This window comes from Delphinus delphis, chromosome 15, assembly GCF_949987515.2.
Source record: "Delphinus delphis chromosome 15, mDelDel1.2, whole genome shotgun sequence".
NCBI classification, from domain to species: Eukaryota; Metazoa; Chordata; class Mammalia; order Artiodactyla; family Delphinidae; genus Delphinus; species Delphinus delphis.
Window position 1 is genome coordinate 83,552,663 of NC_082697.1, and position 20,283 is coordinate 83,572,945.

The 20,283-nt window shown below is 50.2% G+C and overlaps 1 protein-coding gene across 4 annotated transcripts; it reads left to right on the forward strand.

Moving 5' to 3' along the window:
* The first annotated feature begins 99 nt into the window (after positions 1-99).
* Positions 100-13,393, forward strand: INTS15 (integrator complex subunit 15). 4 transcript variants are annotated; one of them, XM_060032456.1, is made up of 6 exons: positions 100-582; positions 1,022-1,243; positions 3,268-3,433; positions 7,583-8,107; positions 8,903-8,942; positions 12,578-13,393. In XM_060032456.1, exons 1-6 carry the CDS (start codon positions 391-393, stop codon positions 12,777-12,779), a joined length of 1,347 nt encoding a protein of 448 aa, XP_059888439.1. In that variant the 5' UTR covers positions 100-390; the 3' UTR covers positions 12,780-13,393. The 4 variants fall into 4 exon arrangements, with proteins under 4 accessions (XP_059888439.1, XP_059888442.1, XP_059888440.1 ...); XM_060032459.1 differs by having other exon boundaries at positions 12,767-13,393; XM_060032457.1 differs by lacking the exon at positions 12,578-13,393 and adding an exon at positions 10,658-11,039.
* Positions 13,394-20,283: the final 6,890 nt, after the last annotated feature.

Genomic DNA, 20,283 nt, shown 5'->3' on the forward strand with positions numbered 1-20,283 from the left:
GGCGGGGCCCTTCCGCGCCCGCGGGCCGAGCCGCCAGGGGGCGCCCTCAGGGGGCGGGCCCTCGCCACCGCCTGCGCTTGGCCCTTGCGGGCCGCCGTTGCCGCGGTCGGCATCTGCCGCCTTTCGACTCCGCGGCATCGGGTTCCCAGGGCTCTTGGTGGCGCCGGAGTCGCACACCCGGGGCGCCCGCTGGCCGCCGGCGGCGGCGGTGGCCCCCTGAGCGGGCCCGAACGGGGAGCGGGGAGCGGGCGGGCGCCACGGCCCAGGCCCAGGGTCGGCGGGCGGAGGCCGACTCGCGGCCTCTTTGTCTCGGCAGCGGCGGGCGCGTCCGCGGGGCCCGGGGCGGAAGTCCCGCCGCGCTCCCGGCGCCCCGGCCGCAGAGGTGGCACCATGAGCGACATCCGCCACTCGCTCCTGCGCCGCGACGCGCTCAGCGCCGCCAAGGAGGTGCTGTACCACCTGGACATATACTTCAGCAGCCAGCTGCAGAGCGCGCCGCTGCCCATCGTGGACAAGGGCCCTGTGGAGCTGCTCGAGGAGTTCGTGTTCCAGGTGCCCAAGGAGCGCGGCGCGCAGCCCAAGGTGCGCCGGGTCCGGCTGCCGCGTCCCCGATAAGTAAACTCCGGCTCCTTTTTCCTTCTCGGTGACAAGCGTCGGCCAGACCACAAACGCTCTTCGGATCGGGGGCTCCGTCCTCACCCTTGGCCTTGCTCCTTCAGCAGCAGCCAAAATGCCCGTTTTGCGGGGCTTGTGACAACCATGTCTCAATGGTGTTAAAGGAAGAGACTTTAAAGCCCTGTTACCGAGAATCTCAAACCGCTGTAGGTCATCCTGAGCCCCCTAGGGTGATGCATAATGACGTAGAATGGTATTTCTCGAGATTAACAGTAGAGAGTTCTCCGTGGAACCCGGGCTTTAGGGAGGTGAAAAGTTCCCTGGTGAAACCAGTGTTTTCTGTTTTCTCACTGTATGAAATTAATAGGCCGAATTTCTCATCGCTTCTCCTGGATTTGTTTTACAGAGATTGAATTCACTTCAGGAGCTCCAACTTCTTGAAATCATGTGCAGTTATTTCCAGGAGCAAACCAAGGACTCTGTCCGGCAGATTATTTTCTCATCCCTTTTCAGCCCCCAAGGGAACAAAGCCGATGACAGCCGAATGAGCTTGTTGGGAAAGCTGGTCTCCATGGCAGTGGCTGTGTGTCGAATCCCAGTGTTGGAGTGTGCAGCCTCCTGGCTCCAGGTACGTCTCTAGAGATAGCATCTCTGAGAGTCTCTGAAGAGGTGTTTCGTGTCAGGAAGTTTAATTTAATTGGATTTCTAGAGAGGTCTTTTCCATATGTTATCTCCTTGATGTTCCTGCCCTGTATGCTGATACCCCACACCTGTATATACAGGTGATCACCATTCTTGAGAAAACAGTAGTTTGTAACGGTAAATGAAGGCTCCATCTTCAGAATAAGTGAAAATTAATTTTTCTTAGTTGAAAACAATAAGGTAGGATTTTGAAAACAGCTATGCATGCAGTCTCAAAGATTGGATTCTTTTTTTTTTTAAGGTCACTGTGTCAAACTGTGGCAATGTTTGCTTGTTTTTTATACAGTTAGATCAGTAAACATGGGAGTTGTTCCGGGGTGCCATTTCAAAGCTGATGGCTCTTCTAATGGATATGGACATAGGAGCCTTCTATAGTGTTTTTAAATATCTAAAAAAAAAAAAAAGTGTTTTCATAGTAGACTTCGTGTTAGATAGTTTTTTGGAAGATCTATTCTGTTTTGCTTTTTCGTTACTCAGAGTTGTTGAAAAATTCATAATCCACTTAGAGTAATTATTAACTCAAATTTTTGATTAACATCCTCAGCTAAGCTAGCAAAATTTACTACATTCAGTTTTTCAAACCTGCTTCATTCCCAAGGACTTGACATCATTTGGGTTTTTTTCAATTTATTTAAAAGTTTTTCCTGTGATCTTATTTATCTTTAAAATTTGGCTAGTAAAAATATATTGTGTTCTTTGTAATACACAGGTAAATCTCAAGGGAATCTGTACCTTAATGGCCACCATTCTGATTTCTGGGACACCTGAATAAACCTTGTGTGTTGTATTTAATGTCAAGATTACCTCTATCCCTTGACAACCTGATGAAGTCAAGTTTAGCATCTTGAAATTCATCATATAATTTTCCATTTATCTCTCATGGTGCTGTTGCGCTGGCATTTTGGCAAAGTGAAAGCAGATGTTAACAACAGGAAAGGGTCTTGTGGCTTGGGTCAGGGTTTGCCACACTGGGGTGTAGGGCTGCAGCTTCCTCCAGAGAAAAGGGTGGAGATGGCTGGTTTGGTGCGTGAATGAACAATCTGGCCTGATGCCTCCTTGCAGTTTGCCCTGCAGGCTGTGTTGTAGCCCTGAAACTGTAGCATCTTGAACAATGGTTAAATGTGGCTACAGATGGGCATCTGAGTGGGAAGGAAAAAGACGGGAGGGTGGTGATGTAGGGTTCAAACATATTAACGGAATCCGTAATAGGAAAGGACTGTAGGAAAATTTGAGAAAGTACTGCTCTAAATCATGTGATAGTTCACAGACTCTCCTAAGTCACATCAAAGTGGTACCAACTGGTAATTTTTACCTTTGGAGTCTCACCTGTAGGGTTACAAAACTTGTCGTTTCCTCACTTGAAGTCAGGAATGATGTTTTCTGAAGTAAACTTCAAAGGTCGGCAGGCCTTTCATGTAAAGGGCAAGATAGTAAACATTTTAGGCTTTTCGGGTCATATAATCTCTCTCTTTTTTAAAAAAAATATTTGGCTGCTCCGGGTCTTAGTTGCTGCATGCGGGATCTTTGTTGCCACGTGCGGGATCTTTAGTTGCGGCATGCAGGATCTGGTTCCCTGACCAGGGATCGAACCCGGGCCCCCTGTATTGGGAGCGTGGAGTCTTAGCCACTGGACCACCAGGGAAGTCCCTCGGGTCATATGACCTCTGTCACCCCTACTCAGCTGTGCCCTTGTAGTGCAGGAGCAGCCTGAGACAATAGCAAACACATGAGCAGGGCTGTGTTTAAATAAAACTATTTACAGAAAGAGGTGGCAGGGTGGATTTGGTCTGTGGGCTTTCATTTGCCAATCTCTGCTTCAAAGTAAGCTGTTAACGTCTTCTTCCCCTCTTGGAAGGGGTTCTGCCAGTTCTGATCTTCACCACGTGTACATAGTTGCTAGTCTCCTGGCTCACGACACCTGTAGTTACGTGGACTGTGGCTTCTTTCCAGCGGACGCCTGTGGTCTACTGTGTGCGGTTAGCCAGGGCCCTCGTGGATGACTACTGCTGTCTGGTGCCGGGATCCGTTCAGACGCTGAAGCAGATATTCAGTGCCAGCCCTCGCTTCTGCTGCCAGTTCATAACCTCAGTCACTGCGCTGTATGACCTGTCGTCAGGTAAACTTTAAGCAGATTGTTACCCTTAAGGAGGCTTCGGCCGATTGCTAGTTGTATTTGCACTGAACACCCAGCCAGCGGATGGCCTTTTTTTTTTTTTCCTCTCTCTCTGAAATGTGTATTTTATTTCAGGCTGAAAGCTAAAGGGATGGGCCACCTGCACCTCTGGAATTTGCTAACAGGGAACTTTCCTTAGTGAGTCCCATTTGCCTGACTCAGAATGGTCCGGGTGGCAGACAGCTAATAAGGAAGGGTCTGGTGTCTGGGACAGATGTGGCCTTCTCCCCAGACATGACCTGGTTTTTTTTTGTTTTTTTGTTTTTGTTTTTTTTTTGTCGAACACACCACTCAGCATGTGTGGTCTTAGTTCCCCAAGCAGGGACTGAACCTGTGGTCCCTGCATTGGAAGCACAGCATCCTAACCAGTGGGCCACCGGGCAAGTCCCCATGCCTTGCTTTTTTATTCCCGACTTTTTATTTTGAAAAATTGCAAAACTTCAGGAAAGCTGCAAGAATGTTACAACAAAGGTTTGTGTATCTCTTACCGAGGTTCACCAGTTATTAACATTTGCCATATATTCTTTTTTTTCTCTTTTCCTTTTGCTCTCTCTTTCTTTCCCCTTCTCTCCACATACACACTCACAAGTATTTTTTTCCTGAACCCTTGAGCTTGTTGCCAGTGTCAGGTACCAAGTACTTAAATGTGTATCTAAGAACAAGAACATTCCCTTACACAAACATGATACCATTATCACATGTAAGAAATTAAATACTGACAGAATACTTTTATCGCATATATTTAGCCGTTGTTCAGATTTCCTTGATCGTCTCAATAATGTCTTTTATAGCCTTTTTCCCCCCTTTTGAGGGACCAGGAGAATTCGGGATCCAGTCAAGGCTCATACATGGTTGTTACGTCACTTTGGTCCTTTTAAAATAGTTCCCACACAGACATAGAGAATGGAATTGAGGACATGGGGAGGGGGAAGGGGAAGCTGGGACGAAGTGAGAGAGTGGCATGGACGTATATGCACTACCAAATGTAAAACAGATAGCTAGTGGGAAGCAGCCGCATAGCACAGGGAGATCAGCTCAGTGCTTTGTGTCCACCTAGAGGGGTGGGCTAGGGAGGGTGGGAGGGAGACTCAAGATGGAGGGGATATGTGGATATATGTATACATATAGCTGATTCACTTTGTTATACAGCAGCAACTAACACACCATTGTAAAGCAATTATACTCCAATAAAGATGTTAAAAACAAAAATAAAACAGTTCCCAGCCTTTAAAAAAATCTCTATGATATTGACATTTTTTGAGAGCTCAGGCCTGTTGTTTTGCAAAATGTCCCTCAATTTAGTTTTGTCTGTTTCCTTATGAAAGGTTCAAGTTAAACATTTGTGGCAACAATATTACCCAGGCCGTGATGTGTCCTTCTTGCGCCGGGAGGCAAGCGTGTCTGTTGGCCTGTGGGTGATGTTCTGAGACTTCCTTAGCAAGGTACCAGGAGAGGGCCTCAGGGAGGCCATTAGATGGCATTTGACTTCAGCTGGGAGAAGCCCACGGCCGTTGTCCCTGTCCAGCAGCAGAGCCCTCTGGACGCCCCCATAAAGAAAACCAAGAGAAGTTGACCAGCTCTGGTTGAATTGTGGCAGGGGTCTCAGACCCCACCCACTGGGCCCTGCTGCCCACTTTCCTCCCCCAGGAGTGGGTTCCAAGGAACATGGATTGACAAACACTGAGTCCTTCTACATCTGTGTCCTTGAATGACCCCCACAGCCCTCGCGGCCCCTGGCTAGGGCTGCTGCCCTCGCTTTGCATCTGGGGAAGGTACAGGCCTCGCCCTCGTGAACAGCTTTCTCTGCAGAGGCAGACCCGAAGCCCGCTGTTCTAGTTCAGGTTCCTCCTCTGCCCTCAGCTCTGGCCGCTCAGAGGGCTGGCAGGTAGCCTCTTTCTTCTCCTGGTCTAATAGCTAACCCAGCTGCTGGAAAGCCTTAGCAGCATTCTCCACTTTTGTTCAGTCCAGCATTGGTCTCCTGCCAGCACCCTGATTGTATTTGATTCTCCTTTTATTTGTAACTCTCTTCCTTGCCGTTAGACTTTTGAGTTCTCTTGAGAAAGTTCGCACGGACCTACCGTGAACGTTTAAGTGCGTATCACACCCGCGTGTAATTGCATACTTGGCTTTCGTCGCTGCGTGCCGCTCGCTGGGATGGGTGGCAGGGCTTGTGGGCGCCCCGCTGCTGGGGTGGAGTCTTCCCTGGCGCTCTCCCAAGAGGCTTCTCAAGAGCTCTTGATAGCTAGGCACGGTGTTTAGGCCTTTTGTGTTCCCATAGGAAGGATTTGCAGCATCGTAGTTGCTCTTTCAAGTCATCGGTTATTCCAGGGCGACAAGGACAGAAATTGGCCTTAACATTGGGAATGGATTCATTAACATATGGAGAAGGAAATAATGTTCAGAAAATACCACTAACGTTCTCGGATGGACATGAGACGTGGTATTTTTCTCTTAAGCCAGTTTGCCAGTCTGACATGTCAAGTCTTTTTTTTAAACCACTCTGTCGAGGTAGGATTGACATAGAGAAAACCATGTATTTATATGTACAATTGGATGAGGTTGGAGATACGGACATCCCTGGCTCCATGGTGGTGGCCCAGAGGGTGGGCCTGAGTCCGCTGGCAGCAGGTGCTTGCCGCTGCTCTTGGTACTGTGGCTGACGGGCGTCTGTGCCTCCGAAGCTGTGAAACGGAAGGGGCTTACCTAACCGAACAGAACACCCTCTTGCCCCATTGTCACAGGGAACCTGGGTCTCTGCATACGAAGGTTGTGGAGATTATTCACGCAAGTACACACGCTCACGTGTACTCACCGAGCACACGTGTACACAGCATGTGTGCATATGCCACCTTCAGGCTCCGGAGATGCCCCAGCTAGACGTGTGTGGGATGGGGGAGGGGCTGGGTTGCTGGAGGAGCGGGCCTGAGACTGGCGTGTCCCAGACAGAAACGTTTCGGGGAGTCAAGGGGCCGGACACAGGGTCACCACTGTTTATTTTGCCAAGTAAAGGTCATAGACGACAACTCCCTCTTGTCACCGTCATTTTGTAGCAGAAGGGAAGGGCGTGGGTCAGCCCCCAAGCAGCAGATAGTCCCAGGGGAAAGGCCGGTGTCTCCTGAGGAAGAGCAGTTGGAGACTTCACACCAACACGGGGCTCGCTCTGCCCCTCAGTCTCTCTTCTCATGCTTGGCTCTGGACCTCAGCAGCCCGGAAGGGGCTCCGTCATCCCCAGCTTCATGAGCTGAGGTGTGCACAGCCCCAGAGGCAGGAGGCTGGGGACCCGCTCCCACGCACACACAGCCTAACGGCAGTGTCCGCTGACCCCAGGATGGGCGGTGTAGCCTAGTGGTAAGAGCTGGGCCACCTGGGGTCGGGTCTGGGCCCACCATGTAGTTTTAATGAGTCTGGAGAAAATGATTTAACATCTCTGTGCCTCAGTTTCCTCATCCTCTATATAATAGATGGTTTGTTTGAGGATTAAGTGAGTTCATCTGTGGTAGGACTTAGCCCGGTGCCTGGCACGTCATAAACTCAGAATAAATATCAACTTTTGTCTTTAAAGTTACTGTTCTCTGTCTTGCCATAGAATGCACTAGATCTCAGGACTCACAGGAGGCCAGGCCTTGCTTAGAGGTTCCAGGTTTGGGGCTGGGATGGCTCCTGGCAGCGGACAGATCGTTGTCTGGACTTTGAGCTGCTCCCTGACGGCCCCCGTAGCTGTCATCGTACCACTGAGGGGACACCAAACACAGGGATGAAACCTACTCACAAGGGAAGGGATGAAGTGTGGTGGCGGTAGTTCTGGACATAGATAGTGGACTTCTATTTAAATTGATCACAGGATCACAAGGCATCATGGAGTTCTAGGGAATTGTTGGTTTAATGTGTTGAGCCCAACCATGGCCAGGCCTTCCTAAGTCGGATGAGAGCCCAGCCCTCTCGGAGGGGACGTTCCAGGAAAGGAGACAGAGGGTAGGTGAGGACAGAGGTACGTCGTCCGGATGTCGGGTGATGAGTACTGTGAGCTTGAAGGTCTGTCTGTCCCTGTCTCCTGTCCGTGGGGCTGAAGACCCTTCTGACTTTGTTTTGCAGACGATCTCATCCCACCGTTGGACTTGCTTGAGATGATTGTCAACTGGATTTTTGAGGACCCGAGGTTGATTCTCATCACTTTTTTAAATACTCCAATCGCAGCCAATCTCCCAATAGGATTTTTAGAGCTCACCCCGCTCACTGGATTGATCCGCTGGTGTGTGAAGGCCCCTCTGGCTTATAAAAGGAAGAAGAAGCCCCCCTTAGCCAATGGCCCCGTCACTGCCAAAGTCACCAAGGACTCGGGGGGGACGGACAGAGATTCCCACCTCTTGTACTCAAAGCTCCACCTCAGCGTCCTGCAGGTCCTCATGATGCTCCAGGTGCACTTGACTGAGAAGAACCTGTACGGCCGCCTGGGGCTCATCCTGTTTGACCACATGGTCCCGCTGGTGGAGGAGATCAACAGATTGGCGGATGAACTGAACCCCCTCAACGCCTCCCAGGAGATCGAGCTCTCCCTGGACCGGCTGGCACAGGCTCTGCAGGTGGCCATGGCCTCTGGAGCCCTGCTGTGCACGAGAGGTGGGTGACTGCCTGCCCAGGCCTCCCGGGGGTGGGTCACCACCACCCGCCGGAAGGAAAATCGGGGCTCCTGGACAAGGGCTGTTTTCCGCTTTTAGGACTTCTTTCCTCTCAGTGAACGCAGGGTGGGTGGGCGGAAGTTGCAGGATGTGCCCAGGTAGAATCCTGTGGCCCTGGCATCTGGGTGTCTCCTGGCTGTTTTGCCCAGGCCTGGGGATGCCTCCAGAGCACAGATAATAATGGCTTAATCTCCTTCCTCTTAGGGAATCTTTTCTTTTTCTGCAGTTCTTTTGCATTGCAGCATAATTTACGTACAATGAAATGCACCTGTTTAAGTGCAGGAACCATTCCCATCACCTGTTCAGAGGGCTCCTTAATTCTGCATTTCAGTGCTTGAACTCGCCCAGAAGAATGATCTGATGCTAATGACACACTTCTGTTTGCTCTTTGACTGCTGGCTCACAGACGTTGCCTGAGGCCCATGCAGTCGTCCCTGGAGATGGGTTTCCCTCTTATCTCGCTGTTAGCCTTGGGCGTCTGATCTGTTGTCTCTGGGCCTTTTCCCAGCCATCTGACAAATTACCAGTAGAGCTGCCCCCTTTCCTAAGTGATGTCTTCTGTTGAGGGCGTGTGTTAAAGCAAAAATGGAAGAAAAAGAGAGCCCCGCTTCTAAATGGTGCTAGGAAGGTGAGCATGAGGCACTGTTACTGTCTCGCTCGCATCCTTGAACATCAGCAAACCTCTCACCTCGTCATCTCCAGGCCGTTCCTTAATTCTGTGTCTCCTTCATTTCAGATGACCTGAGAACCTTGTGCTCCCGGCTGCCCCATAATAAGTAAGTATCCTCCCAAGACTTCTAGCTGGGCGGGGGTGGGTGAGGGAGTGGTGGGGTGCAAGGCAGGGCGGACCCCTTGTCCTGGCTTCTTGGGGAGAGCTGGTTTGCAGGGTCTAGAGCGTCTAGAATAAGGGGCCCCCCAGAACCTGACAGTAAGTGGGGGAATGGATGTGATAGCATAACACAGGAGAGGAGGCCCAAGCAGGGAGTCCATCAACGAGGTAAGAAAAGTGGCCGTCGTTCTGGGCGTCAAGGGAGAAGCCGGAGCGAACTCGGGGGCCTTTACTGCTCACTAAGCCAGCACACGTGTGGGTCGTGGTGATGGCATGTGCTGTGGCGACATTGATCGCACAGCCCTCACGGAAGTACTGTGTCGGTTAGGCCAGCGCCTTGGTCTCGGGTGGCACAGACCGGGTTCTGAGCGTGGTTCTGTCTGTGGTTTGCTGTGACGCCGGGGCTGACTCTTTTGCCTTGGTTTCCCCCCTTGTAAAATGGGGACCGTAATTCACCTGCCTCCCAGGGTTGTAGTGAGGTGTAAATGAGGTGGTGTTTGCAAAGTTGTTTGTCCACAGCACACGGGAGTCTCTCCGTAAGTGGTCGTTATTGTCCTAATGTGGGGGGAAGCAGTGGTAATAGTGGTGAAAAGCAGGAACTGTGTGGTCCTAACAGTTTCTGGTGAGAATTCCACCCCTACTACTTCCTATCTGTAAGACCTTGGGCAAGTTCCCACTACCCCTGTTTTCTCTATAAAATCAAGAAAACAATAGTACCTGCCTCAGGTCCCCCTGCCTCCCCCGCCCTGCTCCCCTCATAGGAGTTTTGTGAGGATTAATTGAGTAAAAACATAGAAAGCACTTAGAATGGTACTTGACATGTAAATAACCTAAGAAGTGTTAGCTACTGTAACTTTTACTGTTATTTGTGTAACAGGAGTTTCTCTTAATCGAATTAATTTCACTGAAGCTAAGAAGCAAAAAGCTATGTGCACAAAAATGTTTCATGCAAAGGCAGTCCTAGTAGCAAAAAGTCAGAAACAAGCTAACCATCCCATAGCTTGGGGATACTTAGTAAGTTGGTAGTGATACATCAGAAGGATGGAACATTATGTGTCCACTAAAAACAGTAATTGTGGCCACCGTGTGAGGAGATGTTTATCCTTGAAGGCAGAACTGCCCTGCTGCCTGCTGTGTGCACCTGGGCACGGTTTACAGGAATGAAAACAGCCAAGTTCTTTCTTCAGAGGGTCGCACTGGTTTTTAAGGTGGATAGTGGGGCTCCAGGGCTGACGTTGGCAGGCAGTGCGGACAGAGGGTGAGCAAGCCCACTGGGCCCCTCGGCACCGTGTGTGCTCCCAGCCGCCCAGGGCCTGACCCACCAGCCCTGCCGGGGCCCGGGAGTGGGGCAGGTGTGGCAGGCTGAGCAAAGGCTTAATTTGAGGCCAGAAGATGGGCCAGATGCTACTTCCTGGGCTGACAGGAGAGGAGCTGCGGCCAGAGGGCTGGGAGCTTGGCGTCGGGCCCTAAGGGGCAGGTAGCTCCAGGCAGGCATCTGGGTGGTTAAACGGGGGTTTCTGGAGCAACAAAACGGTCCACCTTGAGAAGTGACATCGGCAGGGTGGACAGCTTGTCCAGAGGCCACCTCGCCCTCGGGAGCCCACACTGTTCCTTTGTCTCCCTCCCTCCGTCCCTTTCTTCTTTTCCTTTCTTCCCTCCAAGAAAGTCTCCTGCGTCTGAGGACATCGCCAGTGCACGCGGCACCTCTTCACCTCCTCGCACTAATCCCTTTGCAACCTTTTCCTTCTTTGTGCACAGCTTTTATGTAATGTTTAATGTTTTCAGGGCATTAAAATGTGATAGGGTATGAATCGTTTATCATCTCAGTGTTACAACTAGGGGTCCCCGTGGGAATCCTCTGGAACTTCTAACAGCCCCGAGGGACCCCCCCCCCCCAGGGGCCTGTAGCTGCTGCTCCGACGTACAGCCCTGGGCCCCAGTCCCCCGGGGGCAGCCTGACACTGACATGGGGAAAGAGTGGCCCACAGTCGCTTGGACTACCTCTTTGATTTCTGATTGTTCCTTTTGTGTTAATTGTCTTCTGGACTAGACCAGAAACTTCCTGAAACCCCTTCTCTCTGTGGCAGGGTGTGCAGGTTCAAACGAGCATGTGACCTACCTTTTGCCTCCGCAGTGTATTCCCTCCTTAGACTTACTGATTTGTTTGCTTAGTTTCCTTGAATTTCTTACCCAGAGTTATTAAACCGTAGTAGTTATTAAAACGTAGCGAAGAGAGTCAGAAGAGCTTCAAGCCACTAAAAGGCACCAGATTTCTTCACACCTGGGTTTACTGCCTGAGCCCCTCCTGGGGGCCCAGGGTACCAGACTTTGTACTTGGTGGGTGGGAGAGAGTGAGGGTCACTCTGCCAAAGACCTAGGCCCGCCCCCCGCTTCATCTCAGAGCTCCAGGAAGCAGCCAACCGTAGTCAGTCACCCAAGGGTGAAGTGGCCCGTCGGGGTGGGCTTTCGCTGGGCCAAGCAGGACAGCATGCAGGGAAGGTGTGGCCTCGTGGGACCGGGAAGCTGAGGGGCAAGTGGTGGGCAAGAACGGGACCTGGCAGGCGGGGTTTGGTGATGTGGAGGGACAGTGTACACACTCGAGAGACAGGACCCAGCCGGAGCCACGGCCCTGGGTGAGGCTGGGAGAGCAAAGCACAGAGGCCAGGGGATCCCGGGGGAGGGCAGGGCTGGGGAGGGGCCCTCTGTCCTGAAGGGGTGTAATCGGGGGAGTTGGTTATTTCAGGCTGAGTCCGGACAAGCTGGAGGTGGAGAGAAAGTTAGGACGCTCTGCTGATCGTGCTGAGAGGGGAGGGTGGCATTAGATAGGATGAGACTAATGAGAGGAAGCTCTTCAGGGGGTCTCAGAAGGGACCAGCATAGGAGGCGACATTGAATTCAGGAGCAGGGAGGACTTCCTGGAGGCAGAGGCTGTTGAAGTGCTGAACCACAGAGAGTGGAGCGCAGGCCAGGGTGGGAGGGGCTTGGGGAGGGGAGTGGGGCAGGAGGGGGCCCTGAGTGGGTGAGGGCTGGTCCAGGCCGGGGCCATTCCTGAGGACTCCGGACGTCAGGGTCATGTGAAAAGCCACCTTCTGTGTGGCTTTGCTTGGAGTTCAGTTAGGACTCGGTCACTAGGAGTGACTTGCAGAAGCGTGGCCCTCTGTCCTGTTTGCTGTGGCTCCTCAGTCACAGCCCCCGAAGGTGTGGACAGGTGAGGCTGACACCAGTGCACACCTGCATGGTCCCCAAGCCACAGATGCCAAGGCTGTGTCGGAGCTTCTGTGGACTACAGGCCCCCTCCCTCCCTCCCCATCGCTGCCGGCAGGATCCCGGCTTTGCCCACCACGGCCCCTCGTCTCTCCAGGCCCCAGTCTGTCAATACATCCCGCTGCCTCCAGGTCACCCCCATCCTGCTACCCAGCCATGAGCCACCCTCCAGCCTCCCTGGAAACTTGGTGTCTGTTCCGGCACAGGAGCAAGGACCACCACGGCAGCCTAGCCTGCCCCCCACCCATAGCGCCACGGGTTGGGCGGATGCCACCATTGGCACCGTTGGCATCCTAACCCTTCTCCTTGTGTTTGCAGCCTTCTCCAGCTGGTGATCTCGGGCCCCGTGCCGCAGTCGCCGCACGCGGCGCTCCCTCCCGGGTTCTACCCTCACATCCACACACCCCCGCTGGGCTACGGGGCTGTGCCGGCCCACCCTGCCGCCCACCCTGCCCTGCCCACGCACCCCGGGCACACCTTCATCTCAGGCATGACCTTCCCGTTCAGGCCCATCCGCTAGGCTGGCCCCCGCGAACCGCTGAGTGGCACCGTGCCTTCCATGCCTGGTTGGAGGAAGCCTTCCCAGGAAAGGACGACCGATCCATAGGAGAGGGCTCGGGGGGCAGCAGGGCGGCCCCTCCTCGCTGCAGAACCACAGAACCGGGTCGGTGCGGAAGTTCTGCGACGTCGCCGTCCAGGCACCTCCTACCCGTCTCATTCGTAAAAGTCCAGATGGGATCGATGTAAGGAAACGTCCAGCCCTCTGCGGAGCGATGCGGGCATCTTTAAAAGCTGCCAGGGCTGTGAACCTGTGGTCTGGGGTGTCACTGCGGACACACGCCCTGAGCCTGTGCCGTCGGAGCACTGGTGGAGGAGCAGCGTGTGCGAGTCCACGTGTCTGGCCTCCCTCCTTGTGGACGGGCTGTGTCCCGCCAGGAGCACAAGGCAGTCCCATGGCTCCGGGAGCGCAAGGCTGAACCGCCGGCATGGCAAGCTCTCACCCAGCACTTGGTCCCCACGGGTCGGGGGAAACTGTGAGCGTGGCCCCCATCAGTAGGGAAAGGAACGTCTCTTGTTTTATTGGGGTCTCTAAGTTTTCCTTCCATATGTTCAAATAAATTTTTTCTAAACAGTTTTATAGACTTTATGGCCTGTATTTTAAAAACTTAGTAGCTGTGAGCCTCGGAGATGTCCTCCCCAGTCCGCCGTGATCCTGGTGAGAAGATTGGATACAATTGTAGGCGCTCCTTTTGGCAGAAACGCTGCAGGCGCTCCCCGCACCCTGTGCAGGGCACCCAGGGTCTGTCTGCTTCAGTTACGGTTCCTTTCTTCCTTCAGGAACAAAACTCAGGCCTCAGGAGTTTTCTCCAGCATGCGGTTGGAAGGTATCTGCTCGGAGTTCTCACTTATTGGTTTGGGGAGGAAGGAAAGATAACCAGTAACCCCATGGCTGGGCTCCCCTAGGCTGAGCGTGAGGAACGAGAGGCGGCTACAGCAAACAGTGAGCGTGGAGGACCAAGATTAACTCGGGGTAAAATGTAACCTTGCCGTTGTTTACCCTGCTGCTGCTGAAGTCCGTGCCCTGGAAGACCAGACGAGAGAGAGAGAGAGAGAGAGAGAGAGAGAGAGAGAGAGAGAGCGCGCCATACTTGGCCTCCAGGGTCCGTGACCAGGGTGCTTTCTCAGGGACACGAGCTCGTGGTCTTCCGTGGGCCCCGGGAGTGCTCACCGCTGCCCCAGCCGGTGTGTAGGAACCAGCCTGCAAGTGACGCCTATCAGGACCCTGCTTTTAGGTTGCTTTTGAGAGCCGTGAACTAGAGAGGAAATTACCTTTTCTTTGAGTTTGATTTCATTGTCCCTGTGTTTCCTGTTGCCTGTATAAATCTGCTGATGTCAGGGCAGGAGCCAAAGTCAAGTCTCTGCTTCCATCTCTCTTGGTGGGACTCATCCACGGAACTAAGGAGAGTAGCACTTGCTGGTTCTTCATGTTCAACTCTGGTACCAAGTGTTTCTGCAAAGGGTGGAAAAGGAGCTCTCACACTGCTTCCTGGCTGGAGAGGGTCTCTAAACCTGGCTCTGTCTCGGAAGGTGGTTGTCACCATCCGTGTCCAGGGCTAGATAGTCTTAGCTCCTCTCAGACCCGAGGTGGTTTTTGCCAAAATAAAAATAAAAAGAAGGGTAAAATGTAGGAAATAAAGCCACTAGAGCCACAGACTTCCTTTGTGGTATTTTTAGCAGAATGTGGTCAGTTAAGTCAGCATATTAAAAACGATGGCCCTCCTGTTAGGCTGTTATGTGCGGGCGCTTGCTAAGTGTTTTACATCCATTAAAAACTGACATGTGAGAAAATACTAGGCAACATATGAAATAAAGTGTATCTACCCAGAGTGTATAAAGAAACTACACATTAATCCAAGGACATTCCAATTTTAAAACTGAGTGAAGGACATAAACAGAAAATTCATAGAAGAGAAAATACAAATGGCCAATAAATAAGAAAGGATTCTAAAAGTGGTAACCAGGGAAATATAAATTAAAGTGAAATGCCATAGACAGTGTCGCTAAAGATGTGGGGAGAGAAGGATTGCGGTTTGTGGTAGAGTGAATCAGTTGAGCTGCTCTGGAGAAATTAGAAGATAAGATGATTCTGTGGTCCAGCAATACTAGAAAGAGATGTACAAGGGTGTTCAGGGCTGTATTGTCTGTTTTCTAAGTAACGGTTTTATGGGTAGATAATACCCAGTTCACTAATTTAAAGGGCACAATTCAGTGGTTTTCAGTTTATTTACAGAGCTGTGCAACCGTCACCACTATCTGTCTTAGGACATTTCACCATCCGAAAAAGAAGCCCTGCAACGATTACCAGTCACTGACCCCCTCGTCCCAGCACTTGGCAACAACTAGCCTACTTTCTGTCTTCATAGATTTGCCTTTTCTGGACGTTTCATATAAATGGAATCCTACGGTATACGTTCTTTTGTGACTGGCATATTTCAGTTAACATAATGTGTTCAAAGTTCATCCGTACTGTAAAGTGTCAGTTCTTGATTACTTTCTGTGGCCAAATAATATTCCATTGTATGGATGGACCACATTTTGTTTATCCATTTATTAGTTGATGGACATTTGAACCCTTTGGCTCTTATGAATATTGCTGCTATGAACATTGTGTACAAGGTTTCCTGTGAACATGTTTTTGATTCCTTTGGAGAGAAAGGTATACGTATATATACACATACCCATGTATATGGGAATGCTGGGTGCAGTATTTCTTTAGTAAGGAAGATCCAGACACACCTCAAATAGGCATCAATAGAGGACTGTCCGACTAGGTGCTGTAAACTTGGGCGTCTCTAGGGACCAGGCAGGTGATGTCAAGGGATGAAGCTTCCAGAATTAGACCCCAGCGGGGACCGGGTTCCGCGCTAAACTAGAGAACACCTAGAGCTGGTCGTTGCCAGACCTGGTCGCTTGGGCCAAGGGAATGTTGCCAGGACTTCTGAGTTTTCACGGAAGATGGAAATACGACTTTTCATGTTGCGTTTTCTTAATTTAAAAACCACATTTGGAAACCAGTCTCTGCTGTTAGAAGTCAAGATGGTGGGGGAGGCTGGGTCGTGACTAGTAGAGGCTGGTTCCACAGGTTTGTGCACTTCTCCATATGTCGTTATCCTTTGATAACAAGTGCCTCCCCCCAAAACCCCAAATACCATGTGGGCTGACCATGACAAAGTCTTAAGCCAGATTGGACCCAGAGGTTTCCTGTTTCTGCCCCTTGGGCTCCTGATACGGAAAGTTCCTCGAGAAATATTTGCCAAGTGAAAGCTTGGATAGCATTATGAAGAGTGTAACGCCTACAGCCATGTATGTGACAAATAAAAAGACAAGGTGATACTGCAGCTTTCCCACAGGTATACGTGGATGTGTACGTGCATGTGTTTAAAAATGGTATACACCAACAGCGGAAACCTCTGGGGGGGGTACTAGAAATGGGGTGACGGCCAAAGGAGACCTTTCCTTCTCTGTACAGTTTTAAAGTTTCATTTTATTTTTTAATTCTTAATTAAAAAAAATAGTCTGGGGACTTCCATGGTGGCGCAGTAGTTAAGAATCTGCCTGCCAGTGCAGGGGACACGGGTTCCAGCCCTGGTCTGGGAAGATCCCACATGCCGCGGAGCAACTAAGCCCGTGCGCCACAACTACTGAGCCTGCGCTCTAGAGCCCACGAGCCACAACTACTGAGGCCACGTGCCAAAACTACTGAAGCTCACACGCCTACAGCCTATGCTCCACAACAAGAGAAGTCACCGCAATGAGAAGCCTGCGCACCACAAGGAAGAGTAGCCCCCGCTCACCGCAACTAGAGAAAGCCCGCGTGCAGCAACGGAGACCCAACGTAGCCATAAACAAACAAACAAAATATTCTGAGTCATAATGAAAGACAAGACTTGAATCAGCCCCTGACTACTATAAGTAAGAGAAGCCAGCGTCTGGTATATGTCCTAGCCAGTACTGCACATGTTTAATATTTTTATAAGGATGATGTATTCACATGTTACTTGTCTAATTAAAAGATAATTTTTAAAGGAATTTTAGGACTTCGATTTCTGGTAGTGATGGGCTAGATTTTTCAGACCAACCCTTTTACTTTAAATTAAAATGCTGGATAAAATACAGAAGTCTATTGATGAGCCCACAGGTTGCAAAGAACGTGCAGGTCAGGTGCCAAGGGAAAGCAGGTAAGGTGCGCTAAGACACTTTTGCCCTGAGGGCCTCAAGGGTTAAGGGCTCAAAGTGGCAGTCTACTAGGAGACCCTCTCTCCCTTTTGCTGGAACCCCCAGGGCTGTACCTTCAGTAAGAACAGAAGACAGCATGGAAGGTTTCCCTGGTGCTGAGCAGAGCCTGAGAAAAACCAAAGGAAAGTCTGGTTCCTGAGAAGTGAGGGACAGGGGTGGGTCCTCACCCTGGTTGACAGCACTGGTTACCCCAGGGCACATCCCACTGTGACCTCAGTCCGTGGGGGTCCTAGACTTGTAGTCCTCCCGGGTACCTGGCAGGAGCAAACACACATCCTCTGGAGGAAAGTCATTCATCCTAGGCTCAGCCCACAAATGACTGTCCAAGGAGAACGGCTGATAAACAATGAGAAGTGAACCCGGTGCCAAGAGTGGGAAGCAGCAGAAAGTCTTCCAGTGTCACAGTTGTCAGAGTCGGACTAAAACAGTCATGTTTAAAGGAATAAAAGATGAATGTGACACTATCTCCAGGGAAAAAGAAATTGTGAATTACCTAGCAGATTAAAAAAAAAAAGCTGGCTAGAACTTCAAGAAATGAAAAGTAGGATCACCTACTGAATTCAGTGGAGCTGGTGGGGCTGCAAAATGGTGTAACCCCTTTGGAAAGAAACCTGGCAATATTTAGCAGAATTATATATGTGTTTGCCCTTTGACCCAGGAACCTCCTTTTAGTTCCAATGGCAAAAATAGGCAATAATACACACACAGGTCGTTTCATTGCAGCATTACGTGTAATAGCAAAAGATCAAAAACTTCCTGTGAGTCTATCAACATGTTTTTTTATCCACATGGAAGAGTATTATGCTACTGTTTTTTGGATTTTGTTTTTAAGATATTCTGCCAGGGAGTGACTGCTAGGATTTATTAAGTTAAAAGAAAAAAGCAAGGCCCAGAAAAGTGTGTATAGTGTGCTACCTTTTGCAAAAGGAAGGAGGTGGGGAAATATAAATTGAAATGAAGGAAGGATAAAGGAAAAACTAATAAAATAGTAGCTTAGGGGAAGGGGGAGCAGCAGAGTGAAGTGATAGGAATGGAAACGAGGCTGCTGAATGTACCTTGTTTTGTAGTTTTGACTTTGGGACCATGTAAATGTTTAACTTCATTAAATCAGACAGAAACACAAAGCAAACTGAAGCAGGTGAAATTAACTTGGTATCCGAATCGGTAGCATAACCACACAGAAAAGAAAATTTCCAGTTTCTTTAAAATACAGTATTTTAATGATACCTATGCCTTCTTCAACTTACGAAATCCTGTTCAACATCACTGAGAATTTTTTAAAATGCAAATTAAAGCGAGGTCATTTTTACCCATCACATTGCCAGCTGTTAAAAAAAAATGTGTGGTTAGCAAGTGTATGTGGCAGAATTATTAGCCATCTACCAGCCATCTGTCTCCTAAAGGACCTCAGTTGGGGCAAATACTTGACAGGCACCTGCTCCGTGGAAGCTGGGCCCCTCCTTGGAATGAATTGTGGTTGGTCTAAACCGGCATGTCCTTCCACACCTCTGCTCGGAATTTGGTTTTGTCATGGGCAGGGGATGTGTTTCTGGCCGGGGTGGGGGCAGGTCTGAGAGAATGGCTTTCTGGAAAGTTCTCTAGCCCAAAGGGACCAGAAATGGGGACACAGCCGTTTTGGTGTTGGTTGGACACTGTCGTCGAGGATATGGCACCTCTATTCTTAGGACATAGGCATCTTGCAGTCCTCTTGGGACTCCTCTTGGTCATTGAGGTGTCCTTGGGCCACTAAATTGACCAACCCTAGAACCCCCGCCACTGCACTTCTTGTTACATGAGATAATAGCGTCTTCCTCTCTAAGCCAGTTTTAACTGTTTCTGAAATTTGGAACTGAAAGTATCCTTGATGTGGCAGAGTGGTTGGGAAACAGGCACTTTTATTCTTGGCTGGTAATGGTTTAAATTGGTACAACTTTGTCAGGGCAATATCGATCAAAATTTAAAATATCTGTTTCCGGGAATTCCCTGGCCGTCCGGTGGTTAAGACTCCATCCTTCCAACTGCAGGAGGTGCAGGTTCGATCCCTGGTCGGGGAACTAAGATCCCTCGTGCTGTGCAGTGTGACCGAAAAAAATAAAGTAAATAAAATATCTTTGGCCAGCAATTCCACAAGTAGGGCTGTATCTCACAGAAGAACTCTCACAGTTAAATTAAGTTCCATGTACAAGCATGTTTGCAGTATCAAAAGATGAGAAACAGCTTAGATAGTCATCCGTATGGGCCTGGTTAAGTAAATTAAGGTATATCCTTGCAATTGGATTCTAAGAGGGATTTTTTCTAATTCGGTAGGTATTTGTTCTACATGGAAAGATGTCCAAAATATATTTAGTTTGAAGAGCAAGTTGGGAGTTCCCTGGTGGTCCAGTGGTTAGGACTTGGCGCTTTCACTGTCGTGGCCCGGGGTTCAATACCTGGTCGGGGAACTAACATCCTGCAAGCCACAAAAATAAAGAAGTTGTTGCAAGTCAATATGTATATTATGATCCCCGCTGTGTAAACACACTATAAATAAATAACAATATATTCTAGTTATGATGTATCTCTGTTGTTTCTGCCCATTCAAAACTCTGCCCCTTTTTTCCTGCTACTGATAGCATCCTCACTTCACCCCTGAGTCCCTGGCTCCATCCCTGGCCCAGGCCTGGCCTAGCTGAGCTCTGCAGCCCCCGTGGTGATTGCCTGAAAATGAACGCATGAACCCAATGAACCCTAATGAAACCCAATTCTAAGACTTGAGCCAGGGATTTCCCTGGTGGCGCAGTGGTTAAGAATCGCCTGCCAATGCAGGGGACGCAGGTTCGAGCCCTGGTTTGGGAAGATCCCACATGCCACAGAGCAACTAAGCCTGTGAGCCACAACTACTGAGCCCACGTGTCACAACTACTGAAGCCCGTGGGCCTAGATCCCGTGTTCCGCAACCAGAGAAGCCACCACAATGAGAAGCCCGCGCACCGCAACGAAGAGTAGCCCCCACTCACCGCAATTAGAGAAAGTCCACACGCAGCAACGAAGACCCAACACAGCCAAAAATAAATAAATAAATATATTTTTTTAAAAAAAGACTTGAGCCAGAACTACTGGAAAGAGAATCTGTCTTTTCACTTGAAGCTAGGAGGGTGTAAGTCCACAGCTGGGGTGGGAGAGGCGGGGGGGCAATCACGTGGATGGAGGGTGACCACACAGAGGAACACAGAGCTGAGAAATGAAGA